The following is a 24,910-nucleotide window of genomic DNA, read 5'->3' on the forward strand; positions in this document are numbered from 1 at the left end:
ACCTAGGCCGTATCGCATGGTTAGTGGCCAACGACGTGGCGGTTATTATATAATTTACCGTTATATCCTGACTGCCGTAGCTGATGATAGCACCGCTAGTGAGCTGAGGGCCAGCCTTGCCTAGGACTGGTGCGGGTGATGCCGATGAGCGAAAACGATGCCTGATGGAGGTGACTTACAAAATGATCCCTGCGTTCATAAGCCACAAATAGTAGTGTACTGTCGTGAGAGGACTTACTTCAAGATGAGCCCGGGCGATGAAAAGAGGTCCATGAGCATCCGAGGAAAATGGAACAGCGTGGGGCGGGATAACGTTGTCTCGGACTTCAACCTGTGCGATTGTTTGATGTTGTGCGCCAGAGAGAAAGTAAAGAATGACTCACCCAAACGAGAGGCAGCAATGAGTATTCTTTGTCGTAGTCTGATCTGGCCTTGGTTGTGAGCTGTGTTTTGAACTTCGGTTTGTGCTGCGAGCTATAGGGTCTGGCAAGCAAATCAGAAGAACGATCGATATCAGAGGTAATCAGAGGAGATTGATTCCCCTTTCGATATGCGGGTAAGGTCTGGAAAACATCACGGTATGAATGAAACATGTCGAATGTATGTTCTTGTTCTTGGGACGGAACATTCAGTGGAGGAACTGCGGGTTGATATAGATCTTTTCAAAAGTACAAAGTCACTTCAGCTACGCCACGTTGTAAGATGAAATAGCAAATGAGACTGTGCGAGATGTTGTATATCAGTCATTGGATTACGCCGAACTAGCTGATGAGGGGCATTTCACTGCACGAGGTAGAAGATGGAGTGCTAGATTGATAGAACGACGCCCAGGACGTGTGTGATTGCGGAAGTTGAGAGCCAGTTGGGTGGAGATTGAAGACCTCGTTGCAAAGAGGGTTGAGGGTGAGGTGCTAGTCTCCCGTAGTTAGAAGGAAGATAGTCTAACCCTTCTATATCGTGAGGTCTGGGGAAACACATTATATATACGCACCTGAGACGGAACGTCCAAGTTCTGGACATATCATATATGATACAGTGCATGCAAAACTCTCGGACACTTAGCGATACAGTGCTTCCGTAAAGAAAATGACAGTCGCAGGAGTTGATTCGACTCTGGTCAAGTTTACTCTTTGCTAAGCCTGGATGGCAGGCTTGAGCTCAGTGACAGTGGCGAACCGGAGCATGTGCATGAGGCGGCATTTCAAATTTTCGAAATAGCCCAATCCAGTAATTTAGCGCCCGTTCGTTCCATCAAGCCTTCCACGCCTTGTGGAAGATCAATACCTCGTTGCAAAGTCGGAGGGTTCATGCCAGGAGGTACTTTGAATCTCGATTGATGATTAGATTTCAACCCTACAACAATCCCGTGTGCATTGCACTGCCAACTGATGGAGGGTCAAGCTAAGTTGAAACGTCTCTGCAACTCAAGGTACCAAGTTTTCCTGGCCTTGAGGACATCCATCCCGTGTTGATGACATTCCTGGCAGTGCATCGCCAATATTAATGTCATCAGTTAAGAAAAGTATAGTATCTGGTGCAGCCACCACGTCCGATGCATAGTACTAGTCCTAGCTTGCAACTAGCAAACCTCCATCCCTGCGAGACGCTCTTCTGTAGATTGCCTGATTTGCTATCCTTGCTAGGTGCCTCACACAACCATGCGTAGTTGCTTAAGAAGACGTGGGTAAGTCTTTTCTCTTTCATCGTTGCTCGTTCACGACTTCCTTTTAATGACCTTCTGTTCCACTAGGGAGGCACACCTGCTATTGCGCTCTTTGCATCCAATTCCGGTCCGTAGTACATCCACCCTCGCAGTATTCGCATCGTAAACATCTTTGCAACCCGAGGCTAATTCCATCAGCGGGAAAAGGCTCATAATGCAACCACCGTGACCTCCACGCCAGAAAGCTCGCAATTCTAGGGCTAGTACTGGCGCGCCACCAGTGGGTTATCTAATATTGGCGTCGCAGCCACACCTGCGAACCTTCCAGACAATCACAGAAACTCATGCAGAAACTCGTACTACAACTGGCAGGCCCCCTACCCCACTCTGAGCTGAACGTGTCGCAGAGGTTAGCTGCAGGATCCCTGCCGGATGCTTCCCGCGCCTCTTGCGCACACGGCGAATAGGTCCTGCATCGCGCTCTCAGCTGCTTGGCGATCCTTGCCAGGTCATTCCGGTTTCTCGCTCCGCCACTCGTTCCGGGACTACTTTGATCTGTTTCTTCCGTTTGTACCTCGAGGGCTCTTGACACTTCCATACGATGACCGGTTTGACTAGTGTATGGCGTAGAATGTAATGAGCTAAAGGCAGCCATAATCAAGAAGGAACGACCATCTTCATTGTATTTGGTGATGTCTGCTATCTTTCCGAAATAAAGAAAGATAGCGTTCCTTTCGAGTTCCTTCATATATTCAAGACCTAGCCTAGAGAGTTCCAGAGCACTCTAGATTACCTTTCGAATGTAATTTCACTGGCGGTAAAAGGCAACACGTTGCAAAATTGTTAGCTGGTCGTGATTCTTGTCAGCATCATGATATAAACAATATTCATCAAACTCGCGCCTGCAAATATGGTGCAGTGCGTCGGATTAATCAGTTCCGAAGACTGACTCAAGCTCACTTGCGCGTGTATGTCTGTCGTCATGCATCAGCAGCTGACGGTGATAGTGAGTAGTATGGGACGTACCGTCTGTAGAAATCTCCCTCCAGTCGCATCATTTCTCTAATTCATTAATCGTTTGGCGTTCAAGACGTCTACGGACTCGCAGTGTTTTCATCCAAAAACATTATCATTAGCTACGAATAGGGACGAGAGGAAATCTGAAGAATACAGTGATAAAATACTGCTTCAAGTCAACGTAGATATCGCAACACAGAAGAGCAAAGACAGAGCTGAAATACCCGCCGACATCCACAAAACACGCTAGCAGCAGAAACACGACTTTCCACCTCCATGTTGCCCAGTGTCCACCTGTGTTGCTACTGGCTGTTGTTGCTGTGGCGTGATGGGCTGTGGTGTGGCGGACTGTTGTGTATTGGGCTGTTGCGCATTGGGGTCCTGTGGATCATCTTCGAAATATTCAGCACGTATAATGTCTGAATCATCGTCGGCAGGAGCACCAGCAGCAGCATGACGCTGTAGATATATGGATGAGACACCCGAGACAGTGATGAAAATAGACTGAGAGCACCTTTTTACCCCACGCAAAAGGAACGTCGACGACGGGTAGCGCTGCATGATCGGGTCGCCAGGTGAATAGGTGCCGTATGAGGGCTTTGAAGGTGGTGGGAGCAGTGGTAGATGCTAGGGTGGTGGGCGGTGGAGGTGGAGGTGGAAGAGCTGGATGAGTCCTTGTCATAGCGGGCCCGAGTTTCTTGAAGCGCCCCAGGCGCTGCTGAGGTCGTGGTCTGGATATCTGAGGATGCTGAAATGAATGACGTGAGAGAGAAAAATGAAGGATACCCTGATGCACCCACGTCATGCATTCCCCGGAAGAAATCAGGTTCTGCATCATAGCCATATTGATCTTGCCCCGGAATCTCAGCCTGCATAACTTAGGTCAGTAGCGACAGGGATGAAAAAGGGAGTACATGCGCCAAGAATACGGTCATCACGAGCAGTGAGCGCGCTACATTGTTCCTTGAACTCTGAGTGAAATGCGGGTAAGTATGGTGGCTTCGAGTGACATCATTGAAAACTTGCCGTTGGACCAATCGAGGGAGCTGGCCTTCTCAGTATCGTTGATGGCGTCCATCATGTGTTGGTGTGATTCAAGGGCTTCTTTGACTTTACCTGCGGAAAGGAAAGCCTGACAACGTTTCTGGTGTGTAGTGAGCCAGAAGGACTCGAGATCCCAGCCAAAGAGCTGAATGAAGCACTCAATCATGAGAAAATTTTCTGATGCATGATGTAAACGTACCACGACCAAGTCCTCGTATAGTTCATGGATGATTTTCGATGGGAAAGCGCTGTAGTTGACAGCAACGGTAAAGTGGTCAGCGGCTTCATCGTGACGTGCACCATCCAATGCCTTGGTTCCGAGCTGAACGCGTAGATATGCCTAATGTGCGAGTTGCAGAGTTCAGTGTCGATAACCGAGTGTAGCCGCATTATACTTACTTCCACGACATGACGTGCAAGGGTATCAGTATATGGGCAAGCAGCAGCTAGCTCTTTGATGAGCAGCATTGCCTCGTCATGTTGATTTGCATTGAATAGCGTGACGGCCTGAAATACAGAATGGAGCAGAGAGCATGCAAGACAAACTCAACCTACCTTGATCAAGAGAAGAAAATGGGTGCTTTCTGGATTTTGGTTCGTGAACATGGATGCAACGTCAAATGCTACCCTCGCATCCTGGACATGGCCTTTCCCACAGAGGGCAATGCCCTTGGAGATATAGCCTATCAATGAGCGCTGAATGCTGATGGACTACGTCACGTATGAAAGTTAACCTTTCATAAGAGGACCATAATTGGTCAGTATGACTCACCTTGATTGCATCCTCAAGGGCGCGATCCCAGTCTTGTTTTCGCGCCATAACGAATGAGCGATTGGCATAGGAGCTATAGTTATTGGCGTTGGCGTCGATCTCTTGCGTGAGTAGCTGTTCAGCGGCTGACAACTCGCCAGTTAAGGATGAATAACGGGCTGTCGTCGCGATAGCGAAAATCTGCATATCATAGGCATGCTCGAATTGTGTAATACGAGTCAAGGATGGAAACTCACGTGTGAACGAAAACACTTCTGTGCTTCCCACTCCAAGATCTGATTACCTCCATCTCCGCTGAGGATACTATTGCCATCCTTAGAGAAAGTGAGGCATTGCGGGGTGCCGGAATAGTGCTTGAAGATGGCAATGGGTTGTCGATCTGAGAACCGCCAGAGACGGATATCGTTGTCTTCAGATGCGGAAGCAACGATCGTGCCAGCAGGATTGATGGTGATGGCATTTATACCTTTAGTATGGCCCTTCCAGGGATCACCGGCCTTCTCCCAGGTTGATGTATCCCACTCGTGTATGGTGGGATCGAAACTATCGCCTGTAGAAAGAAGGCGTGTGGCATCAGGCGTCCACGCGAGTAAGTAGCTGCGAGCCTTTAAGGTTGCGATGCGTTCCCTTGTGCCTGAATCATAAATTTCGATGTTGCGAGATGTGGCGATGGCAAGAAGTTCACCAGATGGCGAATATTGAACCCGGTTGACAGGAATATTCGCTGCAATTGGATTTCCTTGCTGCTGCCATGTTTTGGTGCACCAAAACTTGACCATCATGTTGGTGAATGAACCAGTGGCCAACACCGTACCATCCGCGGAAAAGTCCAGCGAAGAGATGCCGGAGGCTTCAATGGGTTGGGTGAGAAATTCTCCTGTTTCTCCGTGCCAAACGATGACCTCCCCAAATTGATCACCGCTTGCTATTATTTGCCCATCTCGTGATACTGCCAATGAATTCACCTCACTGCTATGTCCATCCATCTTCTTCAATACAACACCTGTATTCAAGTCCCAAAGACGAACCGCCTCGTCATGCGAGCCTGTAACCATTCGTTGGCAATCGGGGGAAACTGCGACTGCGGTTACCTGTCCTTTTTGACCTTTGAAAATTCGAAGGGGTGTTGTGATTGGAATGAGCTGCGACATTTTACTGGAGGTTGGTGTTGAGCAGGGTCGAGGTGGACTTTAGAGCGTCTTTGTCTCAGCTGCAGAGGTACATTAAACTACCTCGGTTCCATGGACGCCCAAGACACGTGACGTCCTTGTAAATCTTGGTGAACGGCTAGCACTGCCTAGCAGCGGTTCAATATTGAGCGGAGCAGCATCGAATTAAATGAGGAAGTCCCGATGAACGATGATGCATAATGTACTAGCGAGATTTGTAGTAACATCAGACGCAGATTACAATACAAGAGATAGTTGGGAAGCGATGCACCACATTATTATAGACATGCATTACGCGGTACAAAACACTACGTCAGACTCTACGGCCGGTTTAAACCATAGGTCCACAAAGCCCAGCTCAGCGCCGCATCCTCCCATGAATTCATTTATGTATGTAGAAATTGAAATACATCTGCGTGCACAAACAACGTTGAACTAGTACTCCGCTCAATCCAAGACAGGCACAAACACCCATCCAAACGCCCTGACCTCATTCCCCTTCGTCCCCAAATACCTCTCCGTCTCATACAGCCAATTCACACTCCCAGCAATACAATCCCGTAATCCCCTCACATACCGCCTCGTATCATCATTCATCACAGCTGGATCCACACACGCAGCGAACAAACGCTCGGTAGCCAAGAACGCATCCGCGCTCTGCTTCACGAGCGTGCCCACATATGTAAGCGCACTCCCGAATGAACAATTCCGGTCCTTCATTAGGACGGGGACGATATTGAGTCGTGAACTTGGAGTCATGCCTTTTGCGCATGAAACAGCATCCTAGATGGATAGAATGGACGTCATGGTATAGTCTGATGCAAAGCACGCGAAAAAAACGTACCTCAGACCACGCTATAAGATCACAGGCCTGGTCTGTCAACTTATTCAATATAGGATGCGAGGATGCTCGTTCAGGGAGGTTTAATCCCCCTGCATATTCGATCAAGTGAAACACCATCCTCAGACCTGATGCGTTTCTTCGAAGGTCGACATAAGTCTCGAGATCTGGGATGCATGTCGAATCGAGCGAATTTAAACGCCGCCTTGCATCGCGATATGCGCGCATGGATCGGTGAAAACGCATGTACCATGCCGGACTTTTGTATGCGACGCGACTGAGTCGGTCGGATATCCTTCAAGCGCGTCGTGTCAGCCAAATCAAACACCAGAGACATTTCGAACTCACAGATCAAAAACTTCATTCTCATCACCATCACTGCAACCAATCCCATCATGGTCCCGTTCCCGCTCCTGCTCAAACACCAACAAGCTCAAAAAATCTACCGCCAACCTCAACTGAGTCAAGTCCGCTCCCGGATAACACAACGCGGCCCACAACCCAACCTTGATCGCTTTCCACTCGAGCCCCAAGTTTAATCCTGCATCGCGCAACCATGCCTCGCTCGCTTGAGACACGGACCTACAATGCCGATTTGCGCGTAGTTCAAAGGGCGTGCATGAAGAGAGGAGGTCGGGGAGCTGGACGCTCACTGTGTGCGGCTCGGAACATGCCGACGGAGTTGTTGATGATGATGACATCGCGTTGCGGGTCCTTGTTGAACGATAGGATGAAGCACCGAGGAATCAATTATCAGGATGACCGCGACGCTGATATTGAAAATGAGCGACAGGTACGGGGATACGACGTAATGATTGAGCGCTCTTTTATTAGACGGACAATAAGTACGGTGTCCGTTCGCCGTCATGGCCGCCGCATCAGGCACTGAGGTGACTATTAGGTATAGAATGTTTATGAGAATACCATTGTTCTCCCCCTGGAAGGCAGCAAGCTTACACGCTCACAGGTACTTCATTGTCCAACCTCACAAACTTGAGTTTAAATACGTCAAAGCAACGTGATCGATGCAGTTGCAGCACGTGTGTGCTTGGCAGCCATATTTCGAACACGTTCAGATCTTCCGCTAAGTACCAACGCCCTTGCAGTGGTTATAACTTCACGGACGTGACCTCACCCAACCCTCCCGAAAGCCCTCCCAACACCAACACCAACACCCACCCCAACCAATACACCGAAATCAATCACACCAAGCTCAAAAACAGCACCCAAACACCTAGGCGCTAGGGGTACGATTTCTAAGAGTAAGAGGTCTCAGTTTATGTTATTGTTGGCGAGGTAAATGTTAGTGAGGGTTTGAGGAGATGGGGGGTAGCGAAGGCCGCGTTTAAGCCGTGGACGTCCCAGACGCTGTCAATAATTTCTAGATATGATAGTAACGCGATGGATGAGAGTCCGAGGATGAGCTAGCCTGAGAACTGGGTCACCAACCAGACGATACTCAAAAAGATGAGCTAGAAAGTGAGGTATGGAGAACCGAACGCGTTAGCGAAGCCTAGCACGGTGTCTTCAGTTTTTCTGGTGCTGGAGACGCCTCACTCGATTGGCTAATATGAAAGAGTGACGAGCGGCAGTCAATTCGCGTGGCAGGGTCAGAATGTTGTGATGGAACGGGGAGGCTGGCTCTGGCAGGTGTTCTGCGATTAGTTCGAATAGGAGCGCGTCTATAACGAGAAGACTGCTCTTTTGTGTGTAGCAAGTGAGGCACATGTATCTGAGCTACATGTGCTTCTGGGATGAAAAGGAAGCCCTTTGTAAAAAGGTAGATTCCAGCTAGAGGAACGCATAACGCCCATATGCATATGTGAGCAGGTTACGGAATTCGCGAAAATTGAATTCCGTTACGTTAGACTAGAATAGGACGCGGGTTGTACCAGCGTTCGGCAAAATGTCCGGTGTGTAAACGCAAATACTTTCCATCGTCCTTCCAGCTGAAATATTCCAGATCTAACTGGACGATTCGGGGACACGAAATAATGCCTGTCGTCATGCACCAGCAGCTGACAATGAGTAGTATAGGACGCACCGTCTGTGTAGTAATGTACCAAAGGTCGGCGTTCTCTAATTCATCAATCGTTTGGTGTAGTCCAAGGCGTCTACGGACTCGCACAGTGTTTTCATCATAGGGCTGCACACGCTAAGCTTTCCATAGGGAGGACATCGTTGATTATGAATAGGGACGAGAAGAGATCTGATGGATATGGTAATAAAATTTCCTTCGAGTCAACGTAGATATCGCAACAAACAAGAGCAAGGACAAAACTAAAATATCCGAGGACATCCAAGAAAGGTGCTAGCAGCAGAAACACGATTTGCCACCTCCATGTCTCCCAGTGTCTGCCTGTATTACGACTGGTTGTCGTTGCTGTTGTGTGTTGGGTTGTTGTGTATTGGGGTCCGGTGGACCATCATCGAAATATTCAGCATGTATAATATCTGTATCGTCATCAGCAGGAGCACCTGCTGCAGCATTACGCTGTAGATATTTACATGAGATACCCAAGACAGTGATGAAGACAGATCGAGCGCACCTTTCGACCCTGTGCAAAAGGAACATCGACGACGGGTTGTGCTGCATGATCGGGTCGCCAGGTAAATAGGTATCGTACGCGGGCTGTGAAGGTGGTGGGAGCAGCGGCAGGTGGTAGGGCGGTGGGTAGTGCAGGTGGAGGTGGAGGAACTGGACGAGGACTCCTTGTCATAGCGAGCCTGAGTTTCTTGAAGTGCCCTGGGCGCTGCTGAGGTTGTGGTCTGGAAATCTGAAAATGCTGTAATGAATGACATGAGAGAGAGAGATGAAGGATACGCTGATGCACCCACACCATCCATTCCCCGGAAGAAATCAGGTTCTGCATCATAGCCATCTTGATGCTGCCCCGGAATCTCCGCCTGCATAACATAGGTTAGTAGCGAAAATATTGAGGAAGGAGGTACATACGCCAAGAATACGGTCGTCATGAGCAGCGAGCGCACATTGTTCCTTGAAGTCTGAGTGAACTGCGGGTGAGTGTGATAGCCTCGAGTGACACCACTGAAAACTTGCCATTGGACCAATCAAGGCAGCTGGCTTTCTCAGTATCGTTGATGGCGTCCATCATGTGTTGGTGTGATTCAAGGGCTTCTTCGACTTTACGTGCGGAAAGGAAAGCCTGACAACGTTTCTGGTGTGTAGTGAGCCAGAACGACTCGAGATCCCAGCCAAAGAGCTGAATGAAGCACTCCGTTATGAGAGATTTTTTGGACGCGTGATGTCAACGTACCATTGTCAAGTCCTCGTATAGTTCATGGATGCTTTTTGATGGGAAAGCACTGGAGTTGACAGCGGCGGTGAAGTGGTCAATGGCTTCATCATAATGCGCACCATTCAAGGCCTTGGTTCCGAGCTGAACGCGTAGATATGCCTGATGTGCGAGTTGCAAAGATCAGTATCGATAACCGAGTCTAGGCGCATGATACTTACTTCCACGACACGCTGCGCGAGAGTTTGACAGGCAGTAGCTAGCTCTGTGATGAGCAGCATTGCCTCGTCATGTTGATCTGCATTGAAGAGGGCAATGGCCTGAAATACATAATGAAGCAGAGAGCATATGAGACGAACTTAATCTACCTTGATCAAGAGAAGAAAATGGATGGTTTGTAAATCTTGGTTTGTGAACATGAATGCGACGTCAAATGCTACTCTCGCGTCCCTGATATTGCCTTTTCCGCAGAGGGCAATGCCCTTGGAGATGTAGCCTGTCAATGAAGGCTCAATGCTGATGGACTATGTTACGGATGAAAGTTAGCCTTTATAAGAGGGCCATGATTGGACGGTATGACTGACCTTGATTGCATCCTCAAGGGCGCGGTCCCAATCTTGTTTTCGCGCCATAACAAATGAGCGATTGGCATAGGAGGTATAGTTATCGTCGTCGGTGTCGATCTCTTTCGTAAGTAGTTGTTCAGCGGTAGACAACTCTCCAGTTAAGCATGAATCATGAGCTTCCGTATAAGTAGCGAGGATCTGCATGAAGCATGCTCAAATTGCGTGACACGAGTCAAGGATGGAAACTCACGTTGGAATAAATACCCTTGCGTACTTCCCACTCTGAGATCTGATTATCTTCACCTCCACTGAGGATGTGCTTGCCATCCGCGGAGAATGTGATACACCTCTGTGAGGATGAGTGTTTGAAGACGGCAAAGCTTTGTCGATCTGAGAATCGCCAGAGACGAACACGGCTGTCTCCATATGCGGAAGCGACGAGCGTGCCAGCAGGATTGACGGCGATGGCATTGATGAGGCTTTTAGTATTGCTCTTCCAGGGATCGCCGACCTTCTCCCAGGTTGATGTATCCCACTCGTATATGGCGTCATTGCGAGCAGAAAGAAGGCGTGTGCCATCGGGCGTCCACGCGATTGACTTGTTGTAACCCTCCAAGGTTGCGACGCGTGCCCTCACTGCGTGTTTGCTGCGTGTTATCAAAAATTTTCGACGGTAGATACTTGGCTGGAATGTGACCCTAGGGTCAAGTTTTAGCCATTTCTGGACCTATGGTATAAACCGGCTTCGAGACGGTTGATTTATCACATCGGATCCACATCGAAGACATGGTTTGGCCATCAAGTTCCAGTCAGCTCAAAGCCAGCTACTACCATGGGTCCAGAACGATACTGTATATACATAATAAACCACCTATATCCATTATATATATATAAATATATTATATTATATGATATTCCGGATCAGACAATTAATGAGCAAAATTCGTTATATATATTGCAGCGAATACAGCCGCGCATTATCAGCTATAGCAGACATTATAATACATGCTGCTACGTAGCCCATATTCATATATACTGAACTCCAGAAGCGCTTGACAATAAGCGAAGCGGCGATAGCAGGCGATGGACACTAAACATGGGCTTAGAAGGTGATAGGGGATGCCAGACTCGGATGGGGTTGCAGGTAGCGGTGCATCGTTTCTCGGTGGAAAGCAACGCATCCGTCACCTCCATTGCCTGCATGGTATTAAGTATGCTTGAGTGAATTTCAGACAAGTACACACCTCCTCGAACGTTGATTGTGGGATTGTCGAGGAAGGATTGACCCTGCGCGATGTTATTACCAGGTAGTACGCGTATACCTAGAAGTGTAGCTTACCCCTTGTCTTCGCTTCCACTCCGTCTTTCGTTTCCGCCGAAGGGCATCCTGCAAATCGTCCTCATCGTCTTTTGTCTCTATAGCAGCATGCGAGGCTTCCTGAAGTGCTGTGCCACTGGAGTGAAATAGCCGTGTTTGTCTGATTCTCGAGGCGCAGAGTCGAGGCGTGAGGAGTACTTGAGTTGCTAACAGACAAGGTAGCAACGAAACCACGAGCCTTGGAGGAAGAGGGCAGCGAGAAGCAGCAGGTGCAGATGTGTGCGAGCGAGCACAGACGAGTGGTGGCATGCGGAAACAACCAAATGCGAGTAAAAGCCCAAAGACAAGCAGAGACAAGTGCAGAGGCGGGGTGCAGACCAGTGCAGGCAAGCACAAACATTAGCAGACAAGCGGGAAGCATAAACAAATGATCAGTTATAGCCTAAATAAACGTGAAAAAGCGGTACCTATCGTTCAAGACGCCAGACGCAGACACATCAAGACAAGCATTGATGTGCACGCACAAGCAAACAGAAATGAGTGAAGATCCTTGTCAGTGATGTACATACATATATAAACGAAAAAGGCGCACCTAGACTGCACCAAATGAATGTGAATGAGTGCAGGACGAACACACACACAAACATGCAAACAAGGGTGGACTGTAGAAGTTGACCTTGCGAGTGAATCAGCAAATGAACGACACACATGATCGCACGTGCAGTTTTAGGACTTACAGAGTGATGCTATTAGTCACAGTGCAGAGGGTCTGCATCTCGCAGGCGCACCATGTACCTACGCGGATGTTCAAGGAGGCGGGACACGATGTTGTGGATGATCGTGTGTTATCCAGAGGGTACTGGGAGGCGCTGCAGGAGCATCCAGGAGGAAGCAAGATCATAGTGTGTCAGCGCAGGTGTACACATCAGGAAAACCCTCCCGCATCAACTTAGACAAAACTGCTTAGATTAGATCTATTTCGTGCAACTAATCCAAATTAAATGTATTAGGTGGGCTAAGCACCCTAGCTAGACTTTATTGCTGATTTTTAATTAGCCATACCGTTTGCCATTTAGAACAATTAGCCACACCTTTCTGCCATTTAGTACAATTTGATGTGTCCTAGTAGACAACTAGGAAATTTTAATACGAGGATTTCACACCTTGAGTACACGAAAAAAAATTAAAATAGGATTAAAATCGGGTATCAGGCTAATGCGGTAGTGTACGACTCATACGGGCAAAACAAAAACGAGGCAAAATGTAGCGAGTGATGAGATGTAGCGAGTGCGGGGTGTAGCGAGTGGTGAGATAGAGACATAGCGAGTGGTGAGATAGAGACATAGCGAGTGGTATCAATATTTGTGAGGTATTCTACTCGTCGTCCATGCCATCAAGGTCCAAGAGTGCTAGGTCAGCATCTTGGTCATAGGCTCCAGTTAGTATGTCACGATGGAAGCGCCTGAAAGCAATGCTAGGTCAGCAACGTGCACAACAACTCAGATGCAGACTTACTGGAAGAGCCTGTTGGAATCCGACAGCGTGAGGATGATCGAGAGTGCCAACGGAGAGGCACGTGAGGATGAACAGCAGATGCGAGCGCAAATGGCAACGGGCCAGGTACGACGAAGATGTGACGTCGGGCCCGATGCTAAAAGATAGAGAGGTTTCAAAGAAATATGAAAGATAAGACAGACTCACAGTATATAGTTTCGCGAGCCCGCAAAACGTAGACATGTACCTTTAAGGCAGACGTTCCGTTAATTCAGTTCTTTGCAGAGTCTGAGACACACCTACCTTTAAGATTTCACGCGCTCTCTACCTCCAATTTCCAGAGAGCCTGATCTTTGGCTTTGCGTCATGCTTGCACCAAGTGAGTTTTTGAACTTGTTGTTATGTAAAAAATCCTTACGCCGTGAATGCGACTCCATTGAAGGCAAAACAAAGCTAGAAGGAGTGAAAAAAACGAATGTGAGAGTGCCGTCCTGCTACACTGGAAAGACGGCTTCAAAGAGGTGAGTGAGTGGTTTGGTTTAAGTTAGTCAGGTATTCAATTTCAAACAGACCGCTTATTATACCATAATGCTGAGCCAGGGTTGGCCCTTTCCCTGTCCAGCTTAGCTTGTTATTTGGTGAGTTTATGTTCGGCAGCCGGACCTTCCAATGTGGCGTGCTAATCGGATGCAAGTCGTCTCCTCTCCATTACCACCATCTATGTTTGGCGCATTTAACTACTGTACTTGGCGGAGGTCATCTTTCTCAGTGGGCACGCAGATGTTCTCAACGAGTCTCATATTTGCTTCCCCCGCTGCAAATCAGTTCTGACAGGAAACCCCGTATTTTTCGGCCCATTTCCCATGGTTGATTGGTGACGCCACTTGCTCGTATGCCGTCATCACCATTGTGCTAGCGAACATTGACGACTCTCAACGGCTGGTTACCATTTCCAGATCCTCCGCAAAGCACCCAGTCTTCTGGCCCATCCATGTATTGAAGAATCGACAACGTAAGCAAAGAATGCGACAAATGTTGAACAAGCGTTTTTGACGATGGCGAACCTACAGGTCACAGGTATATACCCCCCCCTCCCTCCTGCGCTCAGTCTTCAGTTAACCGAACCCTTCTGCATATCACACTCAAATGCCTACTCGAGGCAAGGGCACACCGCTCAAGCTCGTCCTATCTGGTGTTCTCAATATTTACCGCCATCTCCCCTAATCCGCTCAACTCGCATATGTCGAATGGTTCTCTGCCTTCCACATACCTGACCAAAACCACGGCTTGCACAAGGTCTCGCGAATCATTAAAACGGAGAATGAATGGCCAGCATTATACCAATCAGCGACATTCATTGTAGTTCCCATTTGATTCCATGTTTCGGCCCTATAGCTCCTCGCGAGTGGACTTCTGCTAACGTTCTCGGCGAGTGTTCATCATTTTATGTAAATACATACTTGGATCGACATGGTTTTGTGACATTGCACTAGTTATCAATAAATATCTTTAGTTTGCGCTAGACTATCATTCCTAGATCTAGCTGCCACTAATTTTCACAACTATCGAAATTTCAATAAAAAGCTCTAAGTTTACACGGGAGGTTTTCCCTGATGCATACACAGCACAACATTAACGAGTTGCTATAGTCCTAGACGCACCCCTAGCTAATACACATGCCCACTGCGCAACCCAAAATCCTCCTGTAGTGCTAGCATTAACCCCCGCTAGCATGAAAATTAGGTACATACCTGTTGAAAATATCATTATCGGTTTGGGGTTTGGGACGGTTCGCCGTCGTTGAGATTGTTGTCGAAGGGGTAAGGAACAAGGTGAATTGAAACTCCGCGCACCTTGCTCTGAACAACTTACCTTGTGACACAGCCTCAAGCGTAGTACGACTGCATACATCCAAGCTCAAAGGTAAGTAATTCTACTGAAACTATCGGAAGCTGATCAAATCTTGTAGTTAACATTATACGTGATTATTCAGTGTGCTGGACGTAGGCCACCCCCGGCCACCAGCTGACTTGCGCGTGTACGAGTGTGCCGCCAGTCAATCATACCAGCGCTTGATCAGTAAGTCATATTCTCGATCAATGTATATGCTAGCTAATGCAACGTATCATTTAAAAGTGCGACAATTTAACCCAGTGCCTTACTACGAGGATTCACAGTTTGTTTTCGGTGCAACAGGTGCTGAGTCTGCGAATACCACGTCTGCAGAGGCATCGTCATCTGCTGCTGAAGGTGGCTGCAGTACACCACCAATGGAATACACTCCCGAACTTGAGACTTCGCAGCTTCCGTACTTCGCCATAGATCCTACACTCCTTGACGATGCTCATGATCCTACGTCGAAGAAGCGCAAGCTTGATTCACTTCACTCTGAGCAGGAGGACCATGATGTGAACATGCCCACATTGACGGGTACTCATGGACGTGCGGGGCACCCTCCAACTCGACGTTTTCAGTCCCCATTCCTTCCAGCATCCAAGAAGATTTGTCCATCGAATCAAAAGACTTCAAAGTATGTGCGACCTTGGTTACAGCGTCAATTTTTTACTAAATCTGATCGGATTTTTGAGGATTCAATTCCCTCAAAATTAAAAGTCCCTGCTGAAATTGCTACACCACCATTAGTTCGTCCCTCTGTACCGTCGTCAATCTGTTCTACTGCACCATCGTCAATTCGTTCCTCTGCACCATCATCAATTCGTTCCTCTGCACCATTGTCAATCCGTCCAACTGCACCATTGTCAATTCGTCCAACTGTACCTCCACGATCCAATCTTCCAGAACGTCCCTCGACTGCAGTACCACGGTCGATGCATCCTCCTCAACCTAATCCACAGCCCTCTCGCAGTTCCATCGCATCTAAGAAACAGGTCGTTCTTGAGCCCCAAGCTTCTTTGACTCCCACTCGCTCGTTTCTTGTCCATAAGCCCAATGTTAACCGGCCACGTCCAAAACCAAAACCAGTCGGCAACGCCATGCAGCCACTCGCGTTCTCAAAGAACACAATCGCGTTATCAAGTCACTCCAAGTTGCCACAAGCGAGAAACATCCCTCCCATCCCACAAGATGATAGCGACGATGCACAACTTGACTCTGGACTCCTAACACACAAGTCCATTGGAGGAAGCAGCAAAAATAAAGTATCAGCTCACTCTCGCTCCCAGTTGGAATCCGGCCGACAGCATAGCATGCTTCAGAACATGCAAGGCGAAATACTCCAGCTCCGCAAAGAACAGTCTTGAATTTCCCAAGATCATAGCGTGGTTACAAATCGAATTGATATGCAAGTCGAGGCTATCATCCGCCGTCTCGAGGCTCTCGAGGTTCGAGACCCGCAATCTGCACCGTCTCGCACTGACAATTCAATGAACGTTCGTATTTTGTTGCTGTTTGTTTGATCAAAGTCTAAATTATCATCTGTAGAGTGCTATCCGACAGGTATTGCAGAAAATGATGGGTATCGAGACCAATGAAGCCCTGCCAGCACCAGTTGATAATGCGAATGAATTTTGGGCCGACATTGATGAACTCACCATCGACAACGAGATCTCGTCAACTAAAGTTTTACGACCAAAGTGGGAATTGTCGTGGACAGCGAATGTGAAGTGGCACGGAGCTTATGTTGAACGCTTTCGTCGTGATGCGTGCACATACGAGCCTACACTGTCTCAAGATACTGTCGACAAACTTCCTAGCAAGACTCTCAAGTCTCTGACGGGCAAGGTGTTCAAGAACATGAAGCAGAAGTATAAGGAGGCGGAAAAGCCAATCAGTGTTCAGTCGCTCAATGTCCAAAGTGCCAGACGTGAGAAACGACAATTAGATGTGCGTATTTTTGACAAATGTACTATTTAATATTAACCATCATACAGAAAGCAGCATTAGCATCTGCTGTCCGTCCTGACTTCCCACCACTGGCAGGCGAGGAATACGACTTCATTTTTGCAGCGAAGTGGCAATCAACCGATTACAGCGGCTCAGATGCCTCCGACGACATCAATTCAAGTGATGACGAAGCTGTCTCGCTCCTCAATCCACGCCGAAAAGCATACAAGAAGAAGAAGAAGACGACGATCTTAATGACATGCCCACCTGTATGGCGGTCGAAGGACGTGAGTTTACCCTTCTGTGATCTCGCGCCGTGTCTTATTTGTGTTTTAACAGCTCCGGAGGGCCATTAAAGAGATAAGAGGTGTGGTAGACCAAGATGTCGAAAAAAAAGAAGCTCAGAAGAAGCACTGGATGAAAAAAACGGATTCCTCGAGTGCAAGGCCCACCAAGGATGGCAAAATCGTTGCCGGTTCATGATTCGATGAAGACCCCATGATGGGCCGTCTCCACAAAGTGGCTTCACTCCCTTTCTCTAGAGGAGCGTAACGAGCAAGAGGCTCTAATGACTGAGGACCATGTCATTGGTGATAGTGAGAGTTCCACAGATCCCAACATCGACGACTCGGAGCAAGAAGAAATTAGTTATGATTCAGTGTAAATAGATCCCACTTGTACAATAGCATAGGTATGGAATGTATACTACAGCAGCACTTTAATGGTACGAGAGGGACTCTAAGGGTTGCTGTTATCTGGTTCTTGGGAGGTCTGAAATGCTCTCATTAACATAATAGTACAATCAGAACATAAAAAACACTTACTGTGTCTAACGAGAAAGTCACCCATAAGCGACCAATTCTCGGTGCGTGAACTGGTGCAAATGCAAATTGACCACTAAGATCATCAAGATGACATGCCTCGAGGCTCCCGAGGACATTATACTTCCAGGTTGCAATCCCGAGGTCGGTCGCCCTGATATCGTGGTTGAGTCATTGTAGTTCACATGGTAACAAAGGATAGGCTTACCATAGAGACCATGGGTGGTTGGCGTCCTGTGGGTGATGTTCAAAGCATCGGATGAGAGCAACATTGACAGATATTGGAGGGTCTTGTCGAGGGATGTTGACTGACAATATATACTCGATACGCGCAGCGTGTCGTCCCTTGGTATAGCCATAGCAAAACCCCTTTCCACGATGATGATGGAATGAGCCATACTTTGCAGCGCCGATGGTCACATTCGCATATGACTGGACACCTTGTGAGTCAAATGGAATACCATTGGATGCTTCACCTGCGTCTGATGTTAAGTTGAATTCTGGAAAATGAAGACGTAGGAATTGCAAAACAATGGCATAGACACCCAGTGGCCGCAAGCTGATTAACTTGAATTGTTTCGGAAATACAATCCTCGCTGTTGTCAGGTCAATTATCGCTAGTAATGGACAAGGTGATAAAAACGTACTGGAATTGTGTGGGTTGGACAGGAGCGCGATATAATTCATAAGGGTCCCTCTTTGCCGATCGGCTTCAGCACCACCTTTGACAGCCTTGAGTAGCGCACAAATGGCTAGCTGGTCCTGCTCGGTTTGATCACGTCGTTCCTGCAGATGTGTCAACTGGGTTTCGAGTCAGCAAACAGTGAGAACAATGGCAGATGAATACTGTAACCCACGAGTTCTTGAATCAGCATGGTCTTCCACCATGCTCGCATGTAGGTCCCTTCCACTTCGCCGCTGCCGTGGCCGTTGTGGTTGGCCTTTCCTAACACACCAATCGCGCGCTCGTAGGGAAATACCCACCAGGCATATGCAGGGCCATAGGTATGAATGTACTCGACTAGATGACTGGCGAAGTGAAAATTTGGTGTGAGATGACAATTCAGTTGTGCCCATGACTGAAAAGCCTCCGATATGAAATTTTCAGCTCGAGTGGCCTCCTGAGGTGTGATCTCTCGCGAGGCAAAGATTCGGGTCGCGGCACAGTATCGCAGGATGTTTTCATAGTAAGAATGATAGTTGCGAGATGGTTCAATGTCTTCGAGCGCCAAATAATCTTCTGCCTCAGCATCTTCGTCGCGAGACACATTCTTGATTCGACGTTTGTGTAAGAGCTTCCTTGATTTCACAATGGCCTGTTGGATCTTGCTGCGTTTCTTTGGCGGGGGGGCCTCATCGTCAGCATGGCGAGACCACATTTGCCACGCAACTGAAATTGCGACAGGGTATACTCGCATGAAATTTCGCCACTCGTCTGCTTTAGGACGTTCGCCCCCGCTCGCAATCTTATGTACAGATCAGTACTCCCCTTTTCAAGGTTCAAAACAATATTACCTTAATCTGAAAACGTCCTGAGTTATTCGGCCACCATATGGACTCGAGAAATTCTGTAAGTCGATCCATTGGTGTGACATCGGATCGTTTCCCTGTCCCAGTGAACATTGATCCTTCTATCAAAACGACTCGGTGTATTTGACCAGACGTGCCTAGTACAACGAGTGAATTATGAGATAATACCTTGAACGAACAACTCACCCGGACCCCAGAACAAATGCATGATCTCCGTCGGAATGCTTGATGACCCGTTCCACGTTGGAAGGCGATCCAGAATTGACATGAGGACACCCTTGGTTTCTGCAATGCTTGCTTGAACTTCGGGATCATTGGAGTGCCCATGAATGAATTTCCACTTAAGTTGCTTTGCGGAGTCTCGATAGTGGAATTCTAGAAACTTTAAATCAGTATGCCACCATGAAACATCAGAAAATCATACGTGTACGATCGAAGCATGTAGGATCAACCAACGAGCAAAACGGAGCGTCGCAGCATGGGCACATATGGTCCTCGGAGTTCTGAGATACGAAGCCAGCTGTCTTGAGTCTTGCTGGAGTATCCATTGGACCAAAGGGGAGTGCGACGTGCACCATTTCCATCGTGTCATGCCCGAAAACCTTGAAAAGCACCCCTTGACAAATGTATTCAGAGTCGAGTTATGTAGCAGACAAGAGTATTTATTCACCTTGTGCGAGCTGCTCAATCTCTCGAACAAAAGGTTCAAGTAGTCTGTTGAGCTGCTCTGTATTTGGTTCCGTTGGCCCTGGAATTACGAAGAGTAAAAATGTGTTCTCCCGCAAAAATCGTATCGATCGCGGTAGGTTGTCAATAGTCAGCCAAACCGTGCCAGTGGAATAATTAGCACGTTTGAGTGAACGGAACCTGTTCCGTCGATGGCAATGTCAGGAAATGACAACTAAGACTTGTTTAAAACATACCAATCGATGTTAATATGCACAACGAGGCCACATTTCAAGGACACGAACCGTTGGTTGAGTTTTTGTACGTCAATGTCATTTACTTTGAGATTCTTCGAGTCCCACTGGCGCACTATGCCCGTACGGAGTGATCTCCACATCCACCCGTCGTATATGTCTGTGAGTGGCTCGTTTACATCCTTCTCGGTGTACCACTCCTCTCGTGTGATAGGTGGTGCTGGTTCATGGTCACCATCCTTCCGCCAATGTTGAAGTTCCTCCCATTTACCAGGACGCATAAGGAGACGTGCAAGAGCAGCTGTAAAGGACGCCACAGGCATCACTTTGTATGGGATGCGTTTTTGCGCGTTTGAACTCATTCATTTCAGGCGAAATAGCGCTGCGGAGCATCCAGGTGCTGTGCACAGTTGAGACTGCATTGTTGGTAGCTCGGAAGGATGGTACATTTGCCAGCAAGATGGGCAAAGAATGTACGTAGTAACAATCTTCTCCGTATCGACGCCCAGACGTTTCTCGACAGTGCGAAGAGTTCGTGCCATGCTGGCTAAGTCACTCTGAAGCTCAGGAGAAATTCCGCCGGGATAGCAGCTTGTGATCGTCGAATGGAGCAAGGTGAGTGTCTCTTCTGCATCTGCATGTGTTGCACGTCTGCATGCAGCATTGGCAAAAACGTGCACATAGCCATTTAGCAGTGCTCGATGTTCCGATAACGCGGGCAGTACAACACTATGAGGTTCGTCTGAGTCGACAAAAGTATTTTCATCAAATAGTGCATCGTTGGGAAGGAACTGCGGATCATTCTCAGGAACCCAGTGATCCTCATCGTCGAGATGTTCAGTGTACGATAGCTCCTCGTCGGAGGCATTAATACGTGATTCTTCATCAGCAGTGTGATTGCGAGTAGCCGAGTTAAAGGTAAGTGATAGGACACTAGTACAATCATCGTCACTAAGAGACACGTTATGGTCATATGATGAGTGGAGATATGGCAGGGGAGAACTGCTTGGCGGAGGCGTGTACTGTTGATCAAACTCTGTGTCATCGTCGTCTGAGGAAGGGAAATATAGCGGAGGGGAACTCGAACCGCCCGGGTGATCTATATCAGATACAGAAGGTGCATTGTCTGGCAAAATGTCGAGCAGTTCAAGCTCTTGGGACGGTGTCCCATAATCAGGGAGTATCGGGTGTTGGAACTAGTGGTGCCGACGATAACCGCGGGGAACGAATGTTAGAATACCATCATTTCCCTATATATCAGACTCATATTGGCACACCTCTTCCCTCAGTCTCTTTTACCGGACTGAGGGTACGTTGTCTAATTTCTTCCCGCCCGTATTTACACTAATGTGTACGCTAGTCTAACTGTTGTCTAGGTACACCAATACAGTCTCTTTTACCGGACTGAGGTCTAACTGTTGTCTAGTTCTTAAAGGTTATGAGCCCTGGCTCTGTATAATGAGCCAGAACCTCTAGACACATAAAGGACTACCACGGACTCTCTGAGCGGTTCTAACCTCCTCAAGATACGTACACCCGAAGTCTTAGCAAGTGCTAGACTCGTGTCTTCACCGGCGGGCGCCCGTACGATTATTTGTACGCTACGCTCGGACCATCATCCCTCCCTAATTGGGAACTCTTCCTCGAGTGATCCTCGAGGCGCACCACTCATATATATATCCCGCCGCGTTGTTCGGTACTCTTATCCCTTCCCATCATCATGGCCCCACATACACGTGCGAGGACCGAACTCGATGGAACCTCTCCCTTAACCTCTGGGCTGAATGTACCAGCTACCCCAGTCAGTATGAACCCTCCTGTCTCTCCTGCGACCCCACAAGGGGGCACGACCAACACAACAGCTCCAACTCACCATGTTCCGTACGGGTATTACCCTACTCACACCTCATCCGCAGTTTCCATCACAGCGTGTCGACTTTCAAAGACCGACCTCGATAAAATCGAGCTGCTGGACAGGGTAAAGAACAACTGGACGAGCTGGTCCGAGCTCATGTTGGAAATTTTCCACATGAATCTCCTCGAGGGCTACACCACGGGAACAGTCGCTCGCCCAGACGCGGCACGCGAGCCCGTAGCAGCAAGGAACTGGGACCTTAACAATGCTGGCATCATTGCCGCGCTGCGCAATCGTGTCTCGCCTGACGACAAACGTGTGCTCGATGGTATCACAAATGCTCGCGTCGCCTGGAACGCCTTGCGGTCACGTCATCAGAAACTTGGCCCTATCGCACAAATTTTGAAAATCCAAGAACTCCTCAACGTGCGGTACTCCAGGGACACGAACCTCGCGGAGACCAGTCATCGTCTCACTGAGGGCATACGCGCCATCTTTGACATGGGTATACCAACCCAGCAGGTGTTCCTTTCCATTATCATGCTAAACGCCCTCACTGGAGACATGTCACACGTTCGTGACCACGTTGCGAGCTCCCTCGCTGCCAGCACATCGTCCAACCCCTTCACACCCGACGATATTCGCGTCCGCTTGGACATGGAGCAACAACTTATCGACGCTGATAAGCACCGCGCTTCCACAGACGTCGCCCTCATCGCACAGGGGGGCAGGACAAAGAACTGCCTCACTTGCAGGGGGCCTCCCCACAAGGGCAACTGCTGTTCCCACTGTTCCAAACGTGGACACGTCCTCAGCGAGTGTTTCGCCGAAGGAGGAGCTGCGTACGGTCGCCGTGACGAAATCTTAGCCGCTAAGCGTGCTGCACGCGACAAGCGTGATGCCCCCAACAGTAAACCACCCAGTTCTTCCTCTAAACCCACCTCCAATCGTCGTACAGACTCATCTGGACGCGCCTACCTCCTGGATAGCGTCACCGGTGAGGCGTTCTATATTGCCACGCCCACCCAGCCACCTGCACCTCCCTCAGAAGAGTTCGCGGGTCTAGCCCACGACGTTATCACCCCCGCGTTCATCCAAGACCTTTCGGAGGCTGATATGGCTGAATGGGACGCCTTATTCCTGGACTGGGAGAACCTCCAAACAACGGTCGACTGGAACACTAACAGTCGCGACGTTGAGTTCGCTGGCATCGCCAATGACGCCTTACATCAACCGAAGTACACCCCCGTCAACCTCGAGACGACCCCCTTCTATCTTGATAGCGGGGCGTCTGTCCATATATCACACGAGGTCTCTGACTTCTTCGAACTCAACCACCTTCCACCTCGCCCCGTTCGAGGCATAGGAGGCTCTCACATCAACGCTGTGGGTATCGGGTCCATCAGACTTCGCATCGGACGCGGACTGCACATCACTCTCCACAACGTACTGTTCGTCCCATCCGCGGCAGTACGCCTCGTGTCAGTCTCCAGTCTTTGCAGCGCGGGGCACTATACTGCTCGTTTCGATGCCTCGTCCTGCTCGGTGGTCACCACCAGCGGAGCACGCGTCCTCACAGGTACACTCACCTCCCGTCGTCTGTATCGCGTCTCTGGGTGACAGATCCACGCTACACACCAACGTTCCTCCTCTGTACCCGAGGCCGTCCCTTCTGGATCTCACATCGCCCAAGCTATGTTCACACAGCCCTCTCCATCCCTAGGTGTCTGGCACCGCCGCCTCGCTCATGCGAACATTCGCGCAGTGTTTGACATGGCGCGCGCGGGCCACGTCACCGGTATGCACGCTGATCTTTCCACCCTTCCTCCTAAATGTGACCATTGTATCCTCGGCAAACAGACTAGATCACCCGTCCCGAAGACTCGCGAAGGATCACGCGCTACTCGTAAATTGGGAGTTGTACATGTAGATTTGATGGACCATCCCGATACTGTATCAGCAGCAGGCAACCGTTATGTTTTGGACATAATAGACGATTTTTCCTCGTTTATGTGGGCGATCCCCCTCTCCTCAAAAAGCGCAGCACTTCCAGCACTTCAGGCATGGGAACGCGCACGCGAACTCGAAACCGGGCTTCGCGTTGGAATTTACCGCTCTGACAATGGTGAATTGAAGTCCACCGCGATGAGAGAGTGGCTCCTCTCTCGCGGGACTCAACACCAGTTCACAGCACCGTATACTTCTGCCCAGAACGGACGCATTGAACGTGTCCACCGCACCCTCATGAACCGTGCACGCGCTATGCGCTTGGCAAGTAATCTCCCCCCCAACAGATGGGATGAGTTCGTCGTGACTTCGTGCTACTTATCCAACCACGTCTCCGTCAAATCACAACACGGACTTACACCCTTCCAGCGTTGGTCGGGTCACAAACCTGATGTTTCTCATCTCCGGGAGATCGGATGCCGTGCGTTTGTTCTGATCCAGAACACGCACAATCCGAAGATCCACGCACGGTCACTTGAGTGCGTATTGATCGGTTATTCAACTGACTCAAAGGCATATCGATGTTACCATCGCCCGAGCGGCAAGGTTCTTATCTCCTATCACGTTTCTTTTATAGAATCTCACCAGACCGTTCCTCACCCGCTCCGTACCTCAACCGCATCGCCACCAACACCACCAGGTATGGAGGACTGTACAACCCGTATAGTACCAACAGGTATGGAGGGCTGTACTGACCGTATAGTACCGACGTCATCATCACCCGGTATACCAAAACACGAACCCGTTCCAGTACCACCTACCGCTCCCCGTCGGTCCTCCTGTACCTCCCCAC

At 48.9% G+C, this 24,910-nt stretch overlaps 6 protein-coding genes across 6 annotated transcripts; 3 read left to right on the plus strand and 3 right to left on the minus strand.

Annotated features, from left to right (window-relative positions):
- Nucleotides 1–5,948: 5,948 nt before the first annotated feature.
- On the minus strand, nucleotides 5,949–7,594 carry DEU56DRAFT_837524 (isoprenoid synthase domain-containing protein). The gene is given in 4 exon segments (XM_041354841.1): nucleotides 5,949–6,094; nucleotides 6,108–6,448; nucleotides 6,510–6,801; nucleotides 6,855–7,594. The coding sequence occupies 3 exon segments, from the start codon at nucleotides 7,205–7,207 to the stop codon at nucleotides 6,113–6,115; spliced, it is 981 nt and encodes a 326-aa protein (XP_041202304.1). The 5' UTR covers nucleotides 7,208–7,594; the 3' UTR covers nucleotides 5,949–6,094; nucleotides 6,108–6,112.
- Nucleotides 7,595–11,431: 3,837 nt separating this feature from the next.
- On the minus strand, nucleotides 11,432–12,047 carry DEU56DRAFT_761126 (uncharacterized protein; the record flags this gene model as incomplete). Its single annotated transcript, XM_041350503.1, has 4 exons — nucleotides 11,432–11,526; nucleotides 11,574–11,616; nucleotides 11,669–11,783; nucleotides 11,863–12,047. The coding sequence occupies 4 exons, from the start codon at nucleotides 12,045–12,047 to the stop codon at nucleotides 11,432–11,434; spliced, it is 438 nt and encodes a 145-aa protein (XP_041202305.1).
- Nucleotides 12,048–15,240: 3,193 nt separating this feature from the next.
- DEU56DRAFT_918727 (uncharacterized protein) lies at nucleotides 15,241–16,401 on the plus strand (the record flags this gene model as incomplete). The annotated part of the gene is made up of 1 exon (XM_041358156.1): nucleotides 15,241–16,401. The coding sequence occupies one exon, from the start codon at nucleotides 15,241–15,243 to the stop codon at nucleotides 16,399–16,401; it is 1,161 nt and encodes a 386-aa protein (XP_041202306.1).
- A 39-nt stretch (nucleotides 16,402–16,440) lies between these two features.
- DEU56DRAFT_918728 (uncharacterized protein) lies at nucleotides 16,441–17,648 on the plus strand (the record flags this gene model as incomplete). The annotated part of the gene is made up of 5 exons (XM_041358157.1): nucleotides 16,441–16,530; nucleotides 16,583–16,984; nucleotides 17,032–17,271; nucleotides 17,324–17,459; nucleotides 17,527–17,648. The coding sequence occupies 5 exons, from the start codon at nucleotides 16,441–16,443 to the stop codon at nucleotides 17,646–17,648; spliced, it is 990 nt and encodes a 329-aa protein (XP_041202307.1).
- Nucleotides 17,649–20,617: 2,969 nt separating this feature from the next.
- DEU56DRAFT_929815 (uncharacterized protein) lies at nucleotides 20,618–21,501 on the minus strand (the record flags this gene model as incomplete). The annotated part of the gene is made up of 2 exons (XM_041358678.1): nucleotides 20,618–21,451; nucleotides 21,496–21,501. The coding sequence occupies 2 exons, from the start codon at nucleotides 21,499–21,501 to the stop codon at nucleotides 20,618–20,620; spliced, it is 840 nt and encodes a 279-aa protein (XP_041202308.1).
- A 474-nt stretch (nucleotides 21,502–21,975) lies between these two features.
- DEU56DRAFT_918731 (uncharacterized protein) lies at nucleotides 21,976–23,730 on the plus strand (the record flags this gene model as incomplete). Its single annotated transcript, XM_041358158.1, has 1 exon — nucleotides 21,976–23,730. One exon carries the CDS (start codon nucleotides 21,976–21,978, stop codon nucleotides 23,728–23,730), a length of 1,755 nt encoding a protein of 584 aa, XP_041202309.1.
- Between the last annotated feature and the right edge of the window lie 1,180 nt (nucleotides 23,731–24,910).

Source organism: Suillus clintonianus (genome assembly GCF_016758775.1).
Source record: "Suillus clintonianus strain FC179 chromosome Unknown DEU56scaffold_142, whole genome shotgun sequence".
Lineage (NCBI taxonomy): Eukaryota > Fungi > Basidiomycota > Agaricomycetes > Boletales > Suillaceae > Suillus > Suillus clintonianus.